The sequence below is a fragment of the Thunnus maccoyii genome, chromosome 19, assembly GCF_910596095.1.
Source record: "Thunnus maccoyii chromosome 19, fThuMac1.1, whole genome shotgun sequence".
NCBI classification, from domain to species: domain Eukaryota; kingdom Metazoa; phylum Chordata; class Actinopteri; order Scombriformes; family Scombridae; genus Thunnus; species Thunnus maccoyii.
Window position 1 is genome coordinate 27,485,177 of NC_056551.1, and position 23,280 is coordinate 27,508,456.

General features: G+C 38.7%; 2 protein-coding genes across 3 annotated transcripts; one reads left to right on the forward strand and one right to left on the reverse strand.

The window, feature by feature from the left end:
- Positions 1-274: 274 nt before the first annotated feature.
- On the forward strand, positions 275-3,315 carry LOC121886014 (EKC/KEOPS complex subunit Lage3). Its single transcript, XM_042395893.1, has 3 exons — positions 275-382; positions 2,621-2,749; positions 2,858-3,315. Exons 1-3 carry the CDS (start codon positions 333-335, stop codon positions 2,970-2,972), a joined length of 294 nt encoding a protein of 97 aa, XP_042251827.1. The 5' UTR covers positions 275-332; the 3' UTR covers positions 2,973-3,315.
- Positions 3,316-11,843: 8,528 nt separating this feature from the next.
- Positions 11,844-22,844, reverse strand: wdr45 (WD repeat domain 45). 2 transcript variants are annotated; one of them, XM_042395634.1, is made up of 11 exons: positions 22,698-22,844; positions 22,429-22,552; positions 21,386-21,460; positions 21,193-21,297; positions 19,707-19,812; positions 19,519-19,613; positions 19,363-19,442; positions 19,072-19,280; positions 15,953-16,054; positions 15,702-15,847; positions 11,844-12,238 (listed from the first exon to the last, which is right to left on the reverse strand). In XM_042395634.1, the coding sequence occupies exons 2-11, from the start codon at positions 22,475-22,477 to the stop codon at positions 12,129-12,131; spliced, it is 1,077 nt and encodes a 358-aa protein (XP_042251568.1). In that variant the 5' UTR covers positions 22,478-22,552; positions 22,698-22,844; the 3' UTR covers positions 11,844-12,128. The 2 variants fall into 2 exon arrangements, with proteins under 2 accessions (XP_042251568.1, XP_042251569.1); XM_042395635.1 differs by having other exon boundaries at positions 22,429-22,580.
- Between the last annotated feature and the right edge of the window lie 436 nt (positions 22,845-23,280).

The window sequence follows — 23,280 nt, forward strand, 5'->3', positions numbered from 1 at the left end:
CAGCTACAACAGTAACATGCTGCTCTAACACTGATGCTTCACTATTAATAATCTAATGATGTCATATATAATAATATGTCAGTCAGAGGGACCAAACCACTACTTTTACTGCAATACTTTAACTACATCAAGCTCATAATACCTATGTACTTTAACTTGTACTGAAGTATTTTTTCATTGGTTTAATGTGTGCGGTGTACTATAGTAATCTGCCGCTGGGGGCAGCAGCCGCTGCACGGGAGAAAAAACAGCGTCTTCTTCTTCTTCTTCTTCTTCATCTGCTTCTTCAGTCGTCACTTCCGGTCACTTCACTCACTCCAACAACAATCATAATGGCGGCGGCCGACGGAGAAACGAACCACGGATCAGGCAAACTGGAGTTGTATCCTTTAATGTCAGCTGCGGGTTTTTATTTCTGAGTCTTGTTTGTGTGACAAAGTTTAGTTTTTCTGTTTTTGACTTTAATTCATGATAAACGCAGTGAAACATTCGCTTTACGGGACATGTTTCTGCTGCTGAGCGGCTGTTTCACCGCGTCTCATGTTAATATTCTGGTTTTTAATTAATAATATTGATCTCTGGGCTCTGATGTCGGTGGTTCTGTCAGCTGATAGGAGATGGTAACGTGTCCGTGTTTTGGTCACAGCTGATCTGACAGGTTTGTTGTTGTCTGTTAATATAAGATATTACTATCAATCTCATCAGTCAAACCAATCAAGTTTATTAGTCACATGCAATCATTCAGGATCGATCACAGTGTGTTCATCAAACTTCGACGGCTCGTTTGTTGTGTAGAGCTGAAACTAACTAAGTTTGATTAATCTGTTGATTATTTTCTTGATTAATCGATTAGTTGTTTGGTCCATAAAATGTCAGAAAATGAAGCTGGAATCAGAGAATTTTAGCATTTTTTTCTTAATAAATGATCCAAAACGACGAATTGATTATCAAAATAGTTGGTGATTAATTTTCTGACGATCAACTGGTTATTTAATCAATCATCATGAATAGAGACAAAGATAGCCTCTTAAAAATACTAATTACTTTGTTGGTTAATAACTTGGCTACGGCTGCAACTAATGATTGTTTTCATCGTACATTAATGTACTGATTATTCTCTCAGTTAATTGATTATTCGTGTGGTCTGTAAAATGTCAGCAAATTGTGAAAAATGCCATAAGTTTCCAGAGGTCATGGTTATTTTTAAAAATGATAATGTTAAGGTCAGATAAGATAAGGTTTATCATCATAGAGAAGGATTAAAACCAGAAAATATTCATATCTGGGAAGCAGGAACCAGTTTTGCCATTTTTGTTTATAAAAATGATAAATCGATTATCAAAATCATTGATTGACTGATCATTTCATCTCTAAACTGGACCTGTGACCTCATCTGGATCTTCATATTGAAATCAGAGCTGAAACGACTAATTGATTAGTTAATCGATACAAAATCAATCAACTATTTTGATAGCTGATTGATAATTTAAATAATTTTAAAGCCAAAATGCCAAAACGCCAAAACATGACATAGTTCCAGCTTCCAGTTGAGATGATTTTTTTGCTTTTCCTTTACTTGTGTGACAGTAAATGAAGCCCGTCGCCCAGCGCATGATAGCCTAAACGCTTGATGGATGATGGTTCGTCATTTCTCATCCAAAGCATGAAATTAAACGTAATAAATGCTACAGTATCATCTCGCAGGCACTGACTGGATCTTTTTCTTGTTTTAAGGACATATGGAATTTCCTTATTTAGAGCTGCAACGATCAGTCGCTCGACAGAAAATTAATCAACTATTTTGATAATTGATTAATTGTTTGTCATTTTTCATGCAAGTATACACAAAATTCTCAGGTTCCAGCTTCCCGAATGTGAAGATTTGCTACTTTTCTTTCTGATATATGACAGTAAACAGAATATGTTTAGAGTTTGGACTGATCTCCTTGAGCTGTGAGAAATAAAAACTGGCATTTTTCACTGTTTGCTGATAATTCATAGACTGATCGATTAATCGAGGAAATAATAATCATTAGTTTCTTTTAATAACAACTTACCAACTTATGTTACAATGAGAAAAGTTTTTTAAAATGAGATACGTTTAGTTTGTGATATAACAAGAAAAAGTGATATGACAATAATATAATAATTGTTTATCACTTTGTAAAAACAAAGATGAAAGACGATAAGAGATGACGTTATATAAAAGCAAATTTATACTAATCTAATCAGGTACATTTTTAGAAGAGTTTTAAACGTGTCTGTGAGCCTCAGATCTTCTCGTCCCCCCATGTTATTAATCTGGAGTTTGGAACAGTAAGTAAAGACCTGCCAGAGGATCTGGCCCAGAAATACCTTTAAAAGTGAGTAATTAATTCTTAAAATCAATTCTAAAACCGGCCGGCAGCCAGTGGAGCGATGCCAGAACCAGAGTTATGTGATGTCGTTTGTTAAAACCTGTTAAAAGCTGCTGCATTTGGACCAACTGAAGGCGTGAAAGTAGTTTTTGGCTGATGGCACCTAGTAATAAAATATGCTGTTGATGTCTCGTCTGTTTTTTATTTGTGAGATTCTTGTCAAACATCAGACGCTCCTGCAGTCTTCCTTGACCCTCCTGCAGTTCTCTGGACGTTCCCTTCCCGTCGTCTCGTGAGGCCGTCATCGCTCTGCGCTCCCTGTCGCCGGACCGAGAGCCGAGGAAAGGCGGCATCAGCAAACATCTGACGGTGTCGGGCAGCACGCTGTCTGTGTGAGAAGCACCGTCCCTCCTTCACACCTGCTCAGCCTCCATCTTTACACTGTTTACTGTGTTTTATGTAACAGTCTCGTTAACGCCTCCTTTCTCCGTGTGTTTCAGGAGGTGGAGCGCCGACGAAGCTCGAATCCTCCGCGTGTCCGTGACCTCGTTTCTGGATCACCTGTCGCTTGTTATGGAGACCATGGAGATGTTCGGGTCACCTGCTCCGCAGTGAAACAAGACGAAGGATTCAGGACCGAAGCTTCCGATCCTCGGTGATGGTTCAGGTGCGACGCCTGGAAGAAACACAGGTTGAAACTGTGAGGATTGAAAAAGGACATTTGAGCAACTGGCAGCTGTTTTAAACCGTGAATTGTTCAGGCGGTTTTTATTTTAACTTTTTGTTTAAAAGTAAAAGACAGTTTCTAGTGCCTGAAAAATCAGAAAGACGTTATCTGTACAGCAGGATGTTTGCTGGTCGATGGATTTAAATGTGTGTACTGTACAGCATTTTCTTAAAGAGTGACACAATGAATATTTAGATTTTTGACAATAAACCTAATTTCAAAGATTTGCAACTCTGTTTCTAAAACCTTCTTGTTCTCTTTGCAGCAACAGTAACTCATTTGAATTATACTTAATGTGGTTTGATCCTTTTCTTTATGATCCTCAGTTTCTATGTCAGTAGTTCAAGGTCACTATTTCCTTTTTTTTATCATCAAGTGAACTGGTCTTGCCGTGACTTCCAGTAACACTGACAGACCAGCAGAGGGCGCTAGATCATTGAAAATCTTTAAATTTTGCTGATTTTGTTTCAGAGCATCATCCTCGTCTCCCAGGACAGAGAGAGAATAAAAAAATCAAAGTAGGTTTTTTTTCCAAGTAGTCACATCTCTTTCTATCCATCCGATTACTTCTTGCATAAAAGATTTAATAAGAACAACAACTTGTGGATTCTGTGAGACGGATACTGAGACTAGAGACATGTTTTCTTCCAGCGTGAATCTGTGCAGGAATTCTGGCTTCAGTCTGAGGCTATTTGTTGATACGTGACCCTCTAAATGTAATATCTTGGGAGACAAGATTTTAGAGAAAACTTAAATTAATTTTAATTTAGAGCCGCAGCAATCAGGCAGTTAATCAATTAGTTAATCAGCAACTATTCTCATAATTAACAGTTTGAGTCATTTTTCAAGGAACAATGACAAACATTTGATGGTTGTTGCTCCTCCCATCTGATGACTTGCTGCTTTTCGTCGTCTTTACAGTAAACTGAATATTTTTGGGGTTTTGGACTCTTGGTCGAACAAAACGAGACGTGATGACATCAGCTTGAGTTCTTGGAAATTGTGATGGATAATTTTTGCTATTTAATGATATTTTATAAACCAAATGATGAAGCAAAAAAATAATCTGCAAATTAATTGATAGGAAAAATGTATTTATTTATATGTTAGTTTTTAATTAACCACTGAGATTAAAAATCTCTTTTAAGAGCGTCCAGGCAACAACAAGTACAAACAACATAAAACACAAATATGTCTCAATATCAGTTATAGATCATGAATCAAATGTATAATAAAGTCACATGAAATATTACATCCTAAAGACAAGTTAATTATTTTGTAACTGGTTAATTTATCCATCAGTTTTCTGCCACTTATCTGGGTCCAGGTCACATTAATTGATTGATTATATTAGAAAAAGTTATCATTACACACAGCTGGGAAGTATGATCAAATATGTGATATAAATGTCAATAAATTCACATACTTTTGGTCGTTTTTTGACCAAACTGCCAATGAAAAAGGTACTAAATTGCATTCTATGTGGTGTTAAAAACGCTTTAATTTCCTAAAACACAAATTGATTTCTTCACATAGATGCTTGTTTAGTCTGATCAATGGTCTGAAACCCCCAAATTATCAAGTTACTGATCAATTATCACACAAGATGAAGAAAAATGGTAAGTAGGCACAACTGAAAAGCTGCATCTTGAGAAAGTTTAGTATTTTCTCTTGAAAAATGACAAAAGGATGAGAATTAATTTTCAATTTATCGTCTCAATGGTTTTTAGGCAAAAGACAACAAGCGAACACTGATTAGATGTGGATTATAAACATTTAAAGTCATTCAGAGTGATGTTTAATTAAGAAGTCTTAAATTAAATTTGTTTAGCGCTGCAGAAACTTCTCTTCTTAACCGTTTTCACAGGTTGAATCAAACATCCAAACATTTTATTCATCAGTTGTTGTCATAAACTGATTAATCTGTAGGTGAACAGCTTTCTGTAGCTGACAGAATAACAATGAACAGACATCACAGTGAAGAGGAAATGAAGTTTCACAGTGAGTCACAGGACTGACAGTTCGAACGTCTTCAGACGAGACACACAGATGATCAGATGTCTCTTTTCTCCTGGAAACGCTCACTTTATTCTTTTTCTTTTTCTTTTTTTAACAAGAAAAGCATTATGTTACTTGGAACTGGCAGTAATTTGCTAAATGTAGACATAATTTCTTCAGTGAGCCGAAGCACAGAAGTCAGTTCATATTCCTTCATTTAATCTTCTGTTTAACTGACAGGTGGAATTACAGAGAGTGATTATGGCAAATCTCACTTCTCCTGTTCGCTCCGCTGACATGTTAATGGCTGGATTTGTCTCATGTGGTCAAGAAAAAAAAAGAGTGTATAACTTGATATTTTATTCTGAATAGTAAGATTATTTTACACAGCTGGTCACAGAGTAATATTAATGTCACAGGTTGGTACAAACCTACATTACTTATAAATGTATTTCACCAAAAGTTCTCATTACATGCAGGTACGTTATCATCAGCTGTAGAAACAAGTTTAATTATCTCCATGAAGAGAAAAGGTTTGTTTATTATGTGATGATTCATTACTGCATTAACTGATGTTTTGTCCACTAGTTTTCTGCAGAAATATCATCAGTTTTTAAGTTGATATGTTGAACTTGTTAGCAAACATCCAGCAGTTACGTATCAACATTATCATTCATGTGGAGTCGTGTTTCTGTCCACCTGGTGAATGTGAGTCCAATATTCACTCTCTTTAAGCTTCTGTTTTTGCTCTCTACCAACTCCTGAGGGAAATATCTGGCTCTTTAGCTGCTTAATGCTCCACTATGTTCACCAGCTAGTCTACAGCTAACTGTGTGTGTTTGGTGCTGAGCAGGTAGTGTGTACAGCGGTGATGATTTGTTGGCAACATACAGTTTAGTGCAACCCAATAAAACAGATATTCTTTTTAAAAACCATGACAGTGGAGGCCACACATCATATTAAAACTGCATTTTTTTGGGTTTGTTTTCAAACAAGTGACTCATCATCGCTGGCATTTAAAACACTTGCACGAATGACAAGTGCCTGTTAAAGCGCGCCGTTAAACTGCTGCTGCTGCTGTGAAGTAGAAGTTAAAAACCGAAGCTCAGATACATCAGAATAAATGTGAGGGCAGGAACAGGGGTCAGCATTTAAAATGTCAGAGTGGGATCTGATGCACACCTACTGGTTCAGGCCCGGTCAACCGGTTCAGGGCTGTTCAGTATGATTCAACAGTGTTTAATGAACGAGGGGGCGTTGTGATGAACTGTAGCTGCTAAAACCTACAGTTTGTACAACTATGAGGATGAGACGACCTGCAGACACGACGTAAATAATTTCAGGTCAAGACTTATTTGTTATTGTTTGTTTCTTTAGGTACTTAAACAAAGAAATCTAATATAAATCCAAAACAAAGCAATCCATAAAAGACTCAAACAAATGTATGAAATATCAAGTTAGCAGTCAGTTAGCTTAGCTTAGCATAAAGACTGGAAGCACAGGGAAACAGCTCACTAATCAACATGTTATATTTTGTTTCTGGGACATTTCTGAGTCAGATTTTGTGTTTTCTGTCTTTGTTATGATCATTTTGCATGTTTGTTTTATATAAAATGAACTTCTGTCGGCAGGTTTTGTGTGTTTTTTCTACATTTATTACCTCATTTTTTATATTTGCAGCTTATTGGACGACACCACTGAATAGCAGAGCTGCTGATTTTTTTCTTCTTGTCCTTTCAGCTTGATGTTTGTTCTTCTTCTCTGTGCAGAATGATGTTTGCAGTTCGTTTTCACATTCATCTGCTGAAAGAGGAACAATAAACACTTCAAAAACAAAATCAAACTTTTGCACCAAACGGCCACACTTCATTCATATTACCAGATTTTTTTTGTCCAACCATCTTCACGCTGTCGTGCTCAGTGAAAAGCACTTTCATCTCTGGTTGGCTTTGTCATAATAATAGTTCTGTGTGTGGAGAATTTTTGCAGAGAGAGATTGTTAAAGTCTACAGAAACACAAATATACTGTTGAAACAAAACCTTTTTATTTTTCTCCACAACAAATCAGTGCAAAACACAGCGTTTAGCAAAAATAATATGCTCTCTATCGAGGTCTGTAAACAAAAGAAAACTGAGGAAAAAATATACAAAAAAAAAAAAAAAGTACAAAAAATAAAAGAGGAAAGAAACATACAGGCTACATCTCGACGCCTAGCTGAGTCCGGTCACAGCACCTCATCAGCATCGCAGACAACTTCTTCGCTGGCTGGACATCAAAGCTTCTTCATCACATTCCTCTTCCTCTTCCAGCACACAGAGCTGACGGTCATACACCTTCCACCGCCACGCAGAGATGAACTCTTCAATTGCATTGAGAAATCGAGTCGGGCGGAAGGTATTGAACAAGAAATTGTGGATGGTCAACAAACCAATTTTTGGACCAAAGCTGCACGATGGAAGTCGATGTTGTCCCATAGTGCAACATATCGGTGCTGCTCTGTGTCATCTGTGTGGTCCGCTGGTATCAAATGTTGTGCAGTCTGTTAAAAAATGTGAGTATGTAGGCTGCGTTGTATGGACCGAGGTTGGCACGGCGATGGAGGAGACCTTCATGTGTGATGGCAGCAGACATTGTGATCTCTGTGGGATCACATGGGCATCCGTTTCCAGTACTCTCTGAAAACAAAAACATATTTATATCTAAAAAAAAAATCAGTCAATATGGTGTAGTACACACGCTACACTGGGTGTAGTGTAGGGATGTGCAGAGATCCCAGTATTTGTATTTTTATTTGTTGAGGCAGCAAAATTATTTGTATTTGTATTTGTATTTGAATAAAAGTGTAAAGAGGCTTAAAAATCCTGTTTTTGTTTTTCTTAGCTTTTAATTTTAGAAAATTAAAGTGTTACAATAAGCGTTCATGAATAAACTACCTTATGAAGGAGGTCCCCACACCAGGTCTTGAACTGGAGTCTCCCAGATCATAGACGACTGTGCTGACTACTGAACTAAAACTTTACTCATCACCTCATGCAGACAGACCTCTACCTATTTATACACCCATAACACAGAGACAGCACACCGTGTAACATGTAGGGAGGAACTTCAAAGGTGATTCTTGCTTTGCACTTTTCATTTATTGCCTATTTTTTACAACCTAACTTTGTGGAAAGGAGAAGGGGAACAACAGGTTATGGAGAGTCCATTGGGAGCACTTTGCATGTGTCAGCAGCTCAGCTTTATCTCTGGGGAACACCCCCAACAAATCATTTTTAGAATATTTGTATGAAACAAATATTCGTATAAAACCCACTATTTGTGCTTTGCTGAATAATGTATTTGTATTCGGTAGGTAGACTCCTAGTGTAGTGTTTAATGTCTCAAACCTTTGATTCTTTCAGAATTTCTCTCAAAAGGCTCCGTGTGGAGAATACGGGTCAACGTGGAGTCTAATTGCATTATTTGCCATTGGGACATACGAACCCTTAATGTCTTTGTCTCTCAGTTCTTTAGATAAAACAATAACATACCACAGTATATTGTGCAGGATTATTGTACAGTTATAGATTGAATGACATGGCAGCCGTTCATGAAGTAAACAGGTGACACACAACAACTGATGTATAATTTGTGGAGTCCTGAATTATGTAGAGTGAATGAAGATGTGGACATGTACCTGCGCTCCAGTCTAAATGTCCTCTCTCATCGTCAACCCAAGATTGAGAACATGGTCAACTAACATTCCCTGGATTTCATCATTAAGTCGTCTTCTTCTTTGTCCTCTTCTTTGTCCTCTTCCCCCTTCCTCCCTCTACCTCTTCCTCTTGCTGCTCTGTTGGCTTCCATTGTTGTAAAAAGGTGCTCACCTTTATAGTGCTCACATCCTGATTTATGAGTCGACAATTAAGCAAATATGTGTTTGTCCAGGCGGCTCGTTGGTCCGTGGGTTTGGCATTTTGAACGGCTGTGTTTTGAAACAGGTGACTTTATGTCAGATTCCTTCCAGTCTTATGTAGAGAAACGTGTTGCAAAAAATGACGTGTTGAAATGAGTAAATGTGTTTTGATGACTTCATCTGAGGTTTTGCTGTCTGAATGTCAATAACTGTGCTTTATGTGTCATTTTAGCTTGTTAGCGACTGAAACAAAACTGTAATCCAACTTCTATAAGTGAGTTTATTTATTATATTATATTATACAGTGAAGTACAGCTTACTGGACCACTGGATAGCAGAGGTATCATTTACAAACAGGCTCCAAAGGGTTTTTAATGAAATGAGAGAAGTCTTTTCCATTTTAAAGGTATCCTGTGGAGTTTTACGATTACGTCATCTTGCAGTTGATTTCACACCATTCTGCGGATTAACAGTTGGTGGCGGTAACATGCCAACAATCAGCTTTATAAATGTTTTAAATGCACTCAGCGTATTTGCCTTTAGGTGTCTAACACTGAATGCAAACAGTGACTTGTCTTTGTTTACAAGGTCTTTCTCGGTCACATCTGAACGCTCGCACCTGTCTAAGTTTGTCCTGTTTACCTGAGCAGATGGTCGGCTGAGAAGTTCAAATGCAGACGAGCAGCTGTGAGGCTGTTAGTTTACTTCAACTTTAAGTTGTTCTTGTCAAACTTTCTCAAGTTTTAAAATAGTTTTTTGTTAATAAAACTTGCTCTGTTTTCCTGTTCCAAACATCTACTGCTCTGTAGTAAAGCGTATTCTGAAACAGGTTTTGAAACAAATATATTAGTGAAATGAACGACAGGACAGTTGTGTTTACCTGCTGCTTTCCTCCCTTTAATGTTAACTGCTAACCATCTTATAAATAAATTATATGAATGTCATCGAAAAGTAATACTCTGTACTTTACTTGAGTATTTCCATGTGATGCTACTTTCTACATTTCAGAGGGAAATATTGTACTTTCTACTCCACTACATTTATTTGACAGCTTTAGTTACTTTTCAGATGAAGATTTGACACAATGGATAATATAACAAGCTTTTAAAATACAACACATTGTTAAAGATGAAACCAGTGGTTTCCAACCTTTTTGGCTTTTGACGTCTTACAAAAAGCAGTGTGTAGTCGGGGTCACATTTCACATGTCTATGAGTTGTTAACAGCTCCACCAAATAGTGATTTTTCCCTCTAAACTTCTCACATGCTTTCATTTCAATAAATGTTCAAATGATCCAATATTTCAGCAAAAATCAAAGATTAGAGAAAAAGTCCAAAAACTGAAAACAGATTTGTGTATCAGAACTTTGTTTTTTCTTCTTTCCTCTCCAATTAATCATCTCACGGCCCCTCAGATTTATCTGCTGACCCTTTGGAGGGGCCCGACCCCTAGGTTGGGAACCACTGGACTAAACTAGCTAACTGTATATAAAGTAGTGTAAACTAGCTCCACCTCCAGCAGCTACAACAGTAACATGCTGCTCTAACACTGATGCTTCACTATTAATAATCTAATGATGTCATATATAATAATATATCAGTCAGAGGGACCAAACCACTACTTTTACTGCAATACTTTAACTACATCAAGCTCATAATACTTATGTACTTTTACTGCAATACTTTAACTACATCAAGCTCATAATACTTATGTACTTTTAGTGTAGGCGATTTTCATGCAGCATTTTACTTGTAATAGAGTATTTTTACTTTACTGAGTAATTCTTCCTCCGCTGGTTAAAGAGTGTTTTTCTCTGTAAACGCATCAGTATCAGCGTCACTCAGACCAAATAAAACAAGCAATAACAGACAAAACTTGATCTTCATGGAACATTTGTTTGGATGACAAAACAAACAACAGATTTGTCCACAGCTGGTAATGAGTGTCTGTGAATGTGATCTGCCAAGCATCACATGCTCCCAGGTGCATGTTTATTATTATGAATGCTGGTGTGTATACTCATCGCTATCTACTGTGTGTGTGTTGTGTGAGTGTTTATATTCTCCAGCTATAATCATGATCATTTACTGTTTGCTAAATCTCTTCCCCCAAACTGAGATGGTCCAATTACAGCGTTGGAAAAATGAGATCTGCAGCACAGGGTTATAATAAGAGCTTAAAAAATCATAAAAATATCAGAAAATATTAAAGATTCTAGGAAACATCATAAAACACGTGATGGATTAATTCATATAGAGAAAAAGGTAAATTAATGTCCTCATTTAATCATATGGTGTAGTTTTGTTTCGCCTTTCTAAAACCAAAAAGCAAAAGTGTAAGAAGAAGATTAAACCATAGACTGTATAAAAATATGGACGTAGTTACCATGACGTCACTCGTTGGTTTCTGAGGAGCAGTTTTGAAGCACAAAGTGAGCCGCTCCGGCCGTCGCCATCTTGGCAGTGCGTGACGCTGCCTAACTCCCAGCCAATCAAAAATGGGCAAATGGCTGAAACAAGCCAGCTAACGGCTGGCGGACCTGTCGCTCAAAGCAGCCAGGTCCTTCATTATGCATAACATAATGGGGGTCTATGGGGATTGACTCGCTTTTGGAGCCTCAAGTGGCCATTCAAGGAACTGCAGTGTGTTTGTCTAAGATGCTAACGTTAGCATGTCTGGCTAACTAGCTTGAAGGCTAAGGAGCTTATCACTAGCTGACTATGCTAGTAGTAAGAAGACTAAGAAATTAAAGAAGTTAAAAATGAATTTCAATTCGACTTCAACAGGTAACGTCTCATAAATACAGCAAACTACTTCTGAGGTTTAAGTGTATTTGTCACATAAATCGACCAGTCGGACTCATGTAGGCTAATAGAAAACTTTATTTTTATTCACACTGCTACATACTGTAGATACAACTGATTACAAAGACAAAGGACTTTATAAAACGTGTCTCTCTGATTCTCTGAACACAGGCCCGTCTGCCTCCAGAACACCAACAATAAACATTAACCCATCAGTCGTTTTCATCATTCTTCTTCTTCTTCAACATCATCGTCGTCACATTTCCTCCTTGTTCTTACGTCTGACTTTGTCCTTCCAGATGATGTTTCTCCACCGCTTTCTCTCTCTCTCTCTCCGCGGCAGCCTCAGAAGTCGTCGTCATCACATATATCCAGATACACGTCGAAGGCTTCTCGGTTGCAGTTTCCGTCAGGAGTGAACACGTACTTATGGAAGGTCCCGTCCACACAGATGGCTGCAGGACGAGAAGAGAAAGAAGCAAAAATTCAATGTAAAGCTTATAGTCTTTGTGCACCAAGTCCGTTTTTTCGTATGCCTTTTTTTAATCCGTCATCTGACAAAAATCGTTACGCACAGAAACCTTGCACACTGAGTCCGATGCATTTTATTACTACATTCGCTGCAAAAATTCGCAATATGAGACAAAATGATCGGCCTTTCGACTGGATCAGCAGATATTCAGGGCACAGCCTCAAAACGCTGCAACATACAGACAAGATCCTGATCAATAGTCGTCCTGTGATCAGTCTGTGTGTAACTTCTCTGCTGGAGCTGATAGTATCAGTGTTTCCAGGCTGTGTTGTTTGCGTGTACGGTGGCTCTGAGTGGTCAAACGACTCTGTAAAGGCTTTTGACCAAGCGGCAACCTCCGGGGCTGAAAAATGAAGCCAAAAACTGCAGTTCCTTGAACGGCCACTTGAGGCTCCAAAAGCGAGTCAATCCCCATAGACCCCCATGTTAAAATGCCCAACTTTACAGCAGAAATAAACATGTTTACAGTCTGGTACAAACAACGGTTTTGGTCTCTAAAGCAAATTAAAGTGTACGGGGGGTGAATTTTTTTATAACTCACCTGTTTAAATTTTATTAAGCCATAAAGTTCTGCATAATGAAGGACATGGCTGCTTTGAGTGACAGGTCCGCCAGCCGCTAGGTGGCTTGTTTCAGCCATTCGGCCCGCCTCTTTGCCCCATTTTTGAGTGGCTGGGAGTTAGGCAGCGTCACGCACTGCCAAGATGGCGACGTCCAGAGCGGCTCGCTTTGAGCTTCAAAACCGCTCTTCAGAAACCAACGAGTGACGTCACGGTAACTACGACCATATTTTTATACAGTCTGTGGTTTTGACGGATGCAAAAAAATGCAGAAAATTGAACCTGCTCCGAAAACTTAAATGACGGACGAAACTTTCAGAGTCGGTGTGTAAACGTGATTGACACAACATGATGTCGTATTAATTTTTTAAGGTGTGACAATGTCGGATGAAAAAAACGGACTTGGTGTGCAAAGACCTTTAGTCAGTTAATCGATTAGTTGCCAGCTATTAAATTAACCGCCAACTGTTTTGATAACTGATTAATCATTTGGAGTCATTTTTGAGAAGAAAATGTCCAAATTCTCTGATTCCAGCTTCTTAAATGTGAATATTTTCCAGTTTCTTTAGTCGTCTATGATAGTAAACTGAATATCTTTGGACAAAACAAGACGTTTGAGGACGTCGTCTTCTGCTTTTGGGAAACAACATTTTTCACCTTTTTCTGACATTTTATGGACCAAACGACTAATCGATAATTTAGTCAGTTAGTTGCAGCCTTCGTTAAATATCATCTTTGTGTTTTTTAAAGCAGGAACACTGACTCGACTGGTGTGAATAAACAATATGAAGGACACATTGTCATCACGTCTTTGTGGGACAAAAACATGCTGATTACAATTTAATAAGAAAAAAAGGAAACTGACAGTAGAACAATAAGAGTAATTAGGAAAGAATGAAAAACTTTTGTTCGGGCAACGTTACTAAAAGATAATTTGGCGTCAAACAGACTTTATAGATTTTCAGTTGAAGAAGAGAAAACAAAAGGAGATTTTTATTAAAGTCTAAAGTGATTAACAGTGAGTCATCTTCATCACTTTGCTGAAAACACTTTAACACAAACACTGTTTTTATTCTCTAATCATTTCCAGTCGCTTCTACTTTACAGTTTTTTTTTTCCTGCATCAGTGAAGCTCAACACTCAGATGCTTCACATTAAAGCTCTGAGATCTGAGAGGGAGGTCGTCATCCTTTAATGCGTTAAAAAGGTTTTCAATGTGACACGTCTGCGCAGGAAGTGGTGCGTTTCATCAAGTCAGGCTGCTACCAATGATTATTATCATTATCAGTTCTACTATCAAGTCTATAAAATGTCAGAAAATAGTTAAAAAGGAACATTAAACTTCCTCAGACACAAAAACGATGTCATTAAATTGCTTCTTTTGACCAAAACCTGAAGATAAACAGTTTTCTATCAGTGTTTCACAACCTTGAAGATAAGTTTTGACCTCTAAACTTCTCAGATTGTCTTATTTGAATAGATTCACAGAGTCAAAATGATCTGATATTTCATAAAATAGCAAAGATTGACGATTAGATCAAATTCAGTTTTGAGTAGCAGCAAATTCTCACAACTGAGAAGCTGAAGTCAGATAACGTTTGCTAGAAAAATGACTGAAAAGATGAATCAATTATCGAAATAGAGGCTGATTATTTTTCTGTCGATGGAGTGAACGATGTGACTCTGGCTGCGGAAATCAACACGATAATCAATTTAATGAAACAAGTGATAAAACAAAGTGCTGTTTCATTTATGTCAACAGCAAATTAAAACAGAAAGATCTGTTGAAATATGAATAAATACATTTATAAAACAGGGAGAAAATCAAACTAAAGGTTTGTCTCGAATATAAACTTGTTTCAAATGAAGACCTGCGTCTTAAATAAAAGCCTCAGCTAATATTTGAGAATTTACTAAATAGTGCACAACATTATCGGCACGTCATCGAAATATCGGCATCGGCAAATTCTGCCAATTATGAGAGACCGATATGTCGTCTTCTCCTCCGCCGCCTGACTGTGCTTCCCATTGACGGACTGTTTCACCCCGACAGGGCTCGGTGCTCCGGTTGGATCCACATGGTTCTCCATTTGGATCCAACCGGAGTACCGAGCCCTGGGTTTGTTATTCAGGTTAAAGTGGGAAGAAGCAGCTGATCTGACGGGCAGCTGAGTGAAGTGCAGCCTGCGAGGAAACACCGGGACCTTCAGGGTGAGACAGTCCGTCGAGGAGCTGCTATGTTCGGCTGCACAGATAGGAAACACCTCGGCTGACAGGATGTATCACTCTGTTTGGAAAAAAGAAAAACTTCTCCTTTTTGGTTTATAACGGTGGTTGGCGACCAGCGTATCAGGTGCATTACCGCCACCTTCTGCTCCGGAGTGTGGACCAGAGATTAAATCCTACACATTAATCCTGTCTGTCTAATAAACTCAATGAAAACTCTACTGCTGCTCCCACTCTGCAGGTTCATTAAAGTTTTAATGCTGAGCTCCTGAACTCCAGTCTTCCTCAGTTCTTCCTTCATATATTGTCTTTCTTGATCATACTTAGTACAATCTATGCCTGCATGTATAATAGTCTCCTCAGCCAGCTGGAAAAAATAAATGTGCATATATTGGCATCTGCAATCGGCCACAATGAGTTGGAAATATCTGCATATTGGCAAAAAACCCAATATCGTGCATCCCTATAAATAATACTATTTCAAAATAAAGTAATAACATGATATAAGAAAGCCATCACATCAACCCAGAGACAAATAATTCAGTCTCGACCCAAGTGTGAAGACGACAAACTTCACTAGAAAACAAATCGTTTCCTCACCGATGACTGAGTTGACGTTCTTGGACGTGTTCTTTCCGAAAGCGCAGATACAGGCACACTCAGCAGGCACGGTGAAGCTGGCCAACGACCACTGGCTGTCCACATACTGACCAATCACAGGGCCCACCTTCCCGACACGCGCCAACCTGCAACAGGAAGAGGAATAAAGAGACACATTAGACCGGCAGAATGTTAAAGAAGAAGAGTCCCAGTGGGGGTAAAAGCAGCTGATTTGTAGAAGTGGTTCTTACGCTGAGCGGCGGTTCAGTTTGGTGTCTTTGAGTGCAAAGATGTGAACTGTTCCTTTATCGCTGGAGGCGCAAAGGAAGGAGGAGTCGTGACTGAAGTTGATGCTGGAAAACAATAAACAAAGCAGAAAGAGATGCTGTCAGAGACCAAACTGTGAGTGTTTCTCCACTAGACAATATGGAGGCGTGCTGCTTCTCACTAGAGCTGCACTGGAGCTAATGACTTTCATTATTTATTAATCTGAGTAATAAGAATTGCATTCACACTTTATTTGAGAACACCCTGACGTCTTCAATTCGCTCGTCTCGTCTGATTAACAAACCAAAACTTTAAGATATAGAAGGAAAAGAAGAAATCATCACATCTGAGAAACTGGAACCAGAAAAATGTTTTGACACTTTTGCCTGAAAAATGTGTTACGGCTGCAACAAACAGCCTTGTGTGTGTGTCTGTGTGTCATTCTCTTTAGTGTCCTTTTCCTGTCCTGTCATGTCAAGTCTCCTCCTGATTGGAGCGGCCCCCTGCCCAAGCCAGCCCTCCAATCGTGAGGCTTCGATCCGTGTGTGCCGAATAGAAAAATAAATGTCTGGCCGGCCCGCTAGTCGGGGGCGGCTGGGACTCAGGGAACAGCCGCCAGAGTGCCTCTTGTTGTTGTTGTTGTATGAAAATTGGTGTGATATTTTATAAGCCGCTTAGAACTAGACATAGAGAGTGAGGTGTTATTTTTGTTGTTTTCTTTGTGTTAGTAAGTTTAGTAGGGCTGTAGTCTGCTGGTCGATTAGTTGGTCGATATGCTCTCGTCTGACTAAATTCTCATTGGTCGAATAATCTCTGTGTTGTTTTCATAAGGAGAAAAGTGCTGCATCAACAGCTTTCCAGGATTAATCCATTATTTCCTGCGGCGGGGGGGACAGACTAACAAATTACCTGTGAAAACAACGGGGGTGTATTCAAAACACCCCCGTTGTTTTCACAACTTTGAACTCGCCCAACCTAACGGAGACTGCTGGGTCTAACTGTACTCAACGGTTACTGAACGTTTACTGAATCTGTGTTTCTCCATAATGACACAACGAGAACCCCCGCCAGGCCAAAAAATATATTTTTAAATATTTGATTTCCGAATGAATATCCAGTCATTCGGAAATCGACAGCGTTTGGGAGTCTCTGAGCAGCGCTGTTCCGTTACGTGAGCCAACCTCTGTGTCGTTGCCTGGGAAACCACTGGTCGCGCGGCTCCGTTAAGGAGTATGTTTGCGTAGCGAGCGGGAAAGAGCGAGGAGCAGAGAAGTCACGGTGGATGTGAGCGGAGCAGAGGAAAAGGTTAGTAGTAAGTTGTCAGTCTGGGAGTAAATGTACAGTACAGACTACAGTCTGTCAGTTAATTAATGCTAAAAAGTCACGTCTGTTGTTTTCCCCAAATGCTGGAAAAGTAAAGGCGGTTAGCTCCAAAGTTAGCAACAATGGGTTAGCATAACCTGAAGACACAAAACAGAGAAATGTGTGACTGCTGAGTTCACTGTGCACTCTGTCCCTACTCTTTTGCTGTATCAGCCATTTGTATCTATGTGTGTGTTAAGGTCATTCCCTGGTTGCCACACTAGGTGGCGTATTGGACAGCAGGATATGGAAATGCATATGTAGAAGAGGAGATTACTCCTCAGGTGTGCTGCTTACCGGGAGAAGCACACCGTTTTTTTAAAGGCTAATCTTTAAGCCTTTTTTTGGTTTGTTTTCATGCAAGTTATAGGTGTAAGTGTGTGTATAGCAAAGGCTTTATTGGTACACGGTGGTAAATAAATACATCTTAACACAAGTCGGAAGATGTTTGATTTACTACATGACGACGCGTCAATTACATATCTGGGTAACAGCCCAGTTGAAATCAAGTCACTACATTTGGTTTTATTGGTTTTTTTTCGGCTCCTCTCCCTCAGTTAGTAGTTTGGCCTTCCCAGCAATAAACGACTGTTTAACCAGTCAACATTCTGGTTTTATGTTGCTTTTCTTTCCCCTGGCGAGCTGTAACAAATGATTTAAACAATTGTTCAAAACAATTATTGACTAATCAATTAATCGTCGCAGCTCTAATTCTCACAATCACAGTTAGTTTTAAAATGTTGAACGATATTAAAACAGCTGCATCTCTTCTTCTTTGTTCTCTTTTCAGTTGACGAACAACAACAACAAACATCATCATTAATCATTATCTCATGATCAAGAAGACCAGCTTAATAACATTTATAATTAGTGACCAGATTAGAGAAAGTTGCTTCTCCGTCATCACTGTGTTATAATTCAGTCAAATACACAAACTAATTTTTTTGTGCTTCGGTTGTCAGACAAGTGAAAGAATAAGAAGCGGTGATACGATCGCAGCTCTTTAATACTACATTTTAACCAGCGGTCGATCTCAAACCGCTGAACTGATCGTATGATTATTTTATGATCTCAACGTTGTTCTGACAAGATGAAGATTTATTCACTCTGGAGACTGTTTTGGGAAAACTTCAGTTTTAAGGTTCAGAAAAAAAAAACTCCTGGATGGAGCTGAAACTGAGAGAAAAAAAAAACTACATTTATAAATTTTAAAGATCCCCTCTAGACATGTTTTAGGAGGTAAAAAAAAATCCTCTGCTTGGATTAATAATTTGTGTCAGATATGGTTTTTCCCCCCCCAAAAAAGTTCAGTTAACTAGTTAAAAATTCTTAATATAACATCTCCTTCACCCTCATTAAAATCCAGAATCTCTGAATCTGTAAATATTGTTGATTTATCAACTTTTCCTGCGTTTGTGCGCAACGGAGGCTTCGAGTTTCCACTGTTATAAATCGCATACTGGACCACGATTGGCTCCAAACTGGTTGTGATGTCACAGATTTAAGGTGAACACAGAGAAACAAACACATCCATCATTCTGCACAGAGAAGAAGAACAAACATCCAACTGCAAGAAGAAGAAGGAAAAACATGTTTTCGAGTGGAGAACAAGCATTAGTTGTTAAATGCTTCGGTCCAGGCTCGAGAACAAAGGGGGAGATCATGATTTACTGCTCTTACTGTCGGGGCATACTGACGCCTTAAAGCACACACAGTCATACATCAGCCGGTCAGACTGTACCAGTAGAGGGTGGCCGGGTCGGTTCCTCTACGCAGCTCCACCAGTTTGTCTCTGGTCGTCGTGTCGAACAGACGGATGAGAGTTCCTTTACGAGAGGCGGAAGCCGCCACGCTGCCGGGCTGATTCAGAGCCACGCAGGCGATCTCGCTCTGATGGGCGTTGATGGTGAAAGGAGCTGATGATGTACCAGGTTTAGTGTTGGACAAGTCCTAAAGAAAAAAATCAAGTTTATTACTTTAAATTACAGAGATGTTTTCTTTAAAATAGAAGCTCTGTTTGTTTGTGACTTACGACCAGCTGCAGGCTTCCGCATTTATGACCTGGAAAGACCAGCAGCTGTTTCTCCAGACTGGGACACAAATCACACAGACCTGCGACACATTAGAGTTACGTTTATTAAAAAAGCAGAAGAAGACAAACAAAGAGAAGAAGAGAAGGAAGCCTGACCTTTAGGGTTATCTCTGGTGTCAAACTCAAACAGTTTGACAGGATTCTCTGGAAAACTGTAAACATAGATCCTGTTTTTTAACACAATGATGACCCTGGAAAACAAAAAAAAACACAACAATTATATTTATTATACTTCAGTGATATTTATTATTTCATGTAGCTGCACAGAGACAAAGTGGACTCACTTGTCATGCCTCATGCGAACAGCTAGAACAGGTTTGGTGAAGGTGAACTCCAGCACCAGCTTGTCTTTGGGGTCCCGAGACTCCCGAGCATCGTCCCAGATCAGCACTGAGATCAAAGAAAATATGAAATATGAAGATGTTTGTTTCACACAGAAAGAAAAAAAAGATCCGAATCAAACGTCAGCAGTGAGACGACGAGCACTTGAAAACAGTAACCATGACAACCAGGGACATTCTTTACATAGTCGGGCTTATTTCATCATCCACTGTTATTATTTTCTCGATTAATTGAAGAGTCTAGAAAATGTTAGAAAATATAGAAAAATGGCCGTTATAATTTAAAGACAACATCTTCAAATTCCTTGTTTTTCTCTGACTAACAGTTAAAAACCCGAAAATATTCATCTCACTATCCTACATGACAAATAACAGCAGCAACTCCTCCGTTGATGGATTATCAAAGTAGATCAATTTTCTCCTGATCGTTTCATTGATTCATCGGCTAATCTTTGTGTTTCTAGTGTCATTTATTGGTTGCCATGTGTTGTATGTCCTTCCACATATATCCCCCCCCCCCCCCCCCCCCCGCTCACTTCCTGTCATCTCTCTACTGTTGCTATCTAATAAAGGCGTACAAACTAATAATGGTGGGAAATAAAAATGTTGGAATTGAAATAAAGCTCGGAGAAGAAGAGAAAAAAAAACATTCAAAAGCTTGTAGAAGAAGAAATGTGTATTTTCTGGTGTGTCGTCAGTTCTTGATGAAGGCGTCTGCACACAGCTCCTCTTCAGCTTTGTGAGATATTTTCTTTTAATCATTTTTGTAATTTTAATTGGTTTGTTCGATGCTTGAATGTTTGTAACAAATGTGCCAAAGTATAAAAATGAACAATATTTAGTTTGTGTCATGTTTGAGTTGAATAAAAGTTAAATATTACGTTACACATTAATCTGACAGACACTTTGGTCTAAAACGACGCATGAACGTACATTTAGGAACAATTTGGGACTCGGTGTCTTGCTCAAGGACTCTAAAACAATGGACAACCTGGGAATTTTCCTCTTCAGATTGTTTAAACTGAATGATTTACAGACACATGAAAAGATTAAAACATTCAGCATTTCACAAGAAAAGTCTCAAACCTGAGTAGAGCTGCAACTTGTTTTCAGCGTTTTCTCGTTTAATCAATTAGTTGTTTGGTGTCTATAAATGTCAGGAAATGTCTTGTTTTGTCCACAACCCAAACGATATTTAGTTTACTGTCACAGAGAACTAAAGAAACCAGAAAATATTCACATTTAAGAAGCTGGAATCAAAGAATTTGGACTTTTTCTCTTAAAAAATGACTCAAAACGATGAATCGATTATCAATATAGTAACTGTAAACCAGAGAGTATGAGGAAAAATAATTCTTCATAATGGTACGATGCTGGGAAACTCTAATGTTGAGCTTTTATGGTAATAAGTGACTTCATCTAAACTCACCAGATATTTCTGAGAATTTGGGATTGACGCCTCCTCCGACGACGGCCAGCAGGTTGGATCGATGCAGCATGGAGCACTGAGCCACGCTGCCTACCTGCTCATGATCTGTAAAAACACAAACACACACAAATAAAGTCTCATTAGCATTCAGCTAGCCTTTAAACAGACAGTCAGTCACGGTACGTTTACTCACCCAGGTGACCCTTCTCCATCAGGGGCTCCACGTTGTAAATCCTGACCCCCGTCTCCATCGCACAGCAGAAACAGCCTTATGAGGAAAAGTTGGAAGGGAAGAAAGCAAAGATATGTAACAATGATAATGAAGAAAAATGCCATAAAAACAAAGGAGGAAGCAGGTGTAAACACTGTCCTCACAGCACACTGCTGCATTAAAGCTCTAGATGTTTCCACTGCTAATAATAACAGGTTGTAATAATAAAATAACAGCATAAAAACCAGATAATAGAAATAAAACAGATGTGACAGGAGAGGTCAAGAAGCCACAGGTTTATAGAGCGGATCTCCCGTAAACTTTAAACATGTTCATAGTTTTTCCAGTGTGTCTTAAACCAGCAGTCAGGTGTCCATATGAACAGTGAAAGAGGTTTTCCTCGCTGTAATCATTCCTCCTGTTCATACTGGATATTAAAAGATCCTTCAAATGTGCTTTCAATGGAAGTGATGGAGGCCAAAATCCACAGTGTGTCCACACAGTCATTTTAAAGTCTCTATGAAGCTTATACTCAGCTTCAGCAGTCTGAGTTAGTCATATCAAGTGGATATCTGACATATTTACAGTCTTTTTAGCATCAAATTCCCTCTTTGTGTTTCCTCGGACAGTGTTTCCCTGTTGAGCTGCAGGTGGAAGTATAGTAACAAAAAGAGGAACTTTGGCACTAAAAAGACTGTAACGTTGAAAGATATCTACTTGATTTGACTCATTTGGACGCTGAAGCTTCATATTAGCTTCAGAGGAATGATTACAGCAAGGTTCACTGTTCATTTGGGCTCCTGACTGTTGGTTTAAGACACACTTAAAAATTGTGAACTTGCCCTTTAACCTTTCACCATGAATGTAATTTGCACCAGTTGGAAAAAACTTAGTGTTGTAAATATCTTATGTTTTAATGGTTTTATTATTCTAGAAATGTTATATAAAAGCCTCGTTTGGTTTGAGTCAGACTGAAGCAGATAAAGAGACGTTACATTAGTTGGATGTCTGTAGCTGAAACTCACTCTGGTCCTGGTTGAACTGCAGGCTGTTGACTCCTCTCTGCTGAGCCATGGCTGCTCAAACTACCGTCACCGTCACCGAGCTGTTACCGGTAAACTACAGCTGCAGCCGGACCCGAAGGACAACCTGAGCCGGAGGACAGAGACAAACATGACTGTTGTGACGTTAGCTCCAGGTAGCTAACGCACGTTAGCAGCAGATAAGAAAAGCGCCATAAACGCGGCTGCAGGTCAGTTTTTACTTCGACATTAATAAACATGTGAATTCTCACCATGAACACGCAGACTGGAGACGATGTGGAGGCTTTAAAACGCAGAAAACAGGACAAACACCGCGAAACACAACAACACAGATGTCGCAACACCACGATTTGTTTTTGTTTTCCACGTTACGACGTCATCGACGCGTGCTTCCGGTTTTGTTCCGCTTTCCGGTTTAAAAATAAAAAATTTTTTCTACCACAATTGAAATTAAGAGACAATATGAAGTAAAACACGTGTAAACAGGAATAATATAAAAAATATCATCATCATCATCATCATTATTATTATTATTATTATTATTATTATTATTATTATTATTATTAAATAATTATTTTTAAAAAGATAAGAGAGTGGCTGACTCCATATATATAATTAAAAAAAAATATTTAAACAAAACATACATCTTCCAGTATTGCATTGTACTACTACTACTACTACTACTACTAATAATAATGCATTCAATTTGTACTTCACTTTTCATTCAGAGTGAATCTCAAAGTGCTAAAGTGTTAAAAACATTTAACATAAAGGAAATAAGAGTTAAGATGGAAAAAAAGACAGTTGGAAATTGATTTGAATGAAGATGATTGG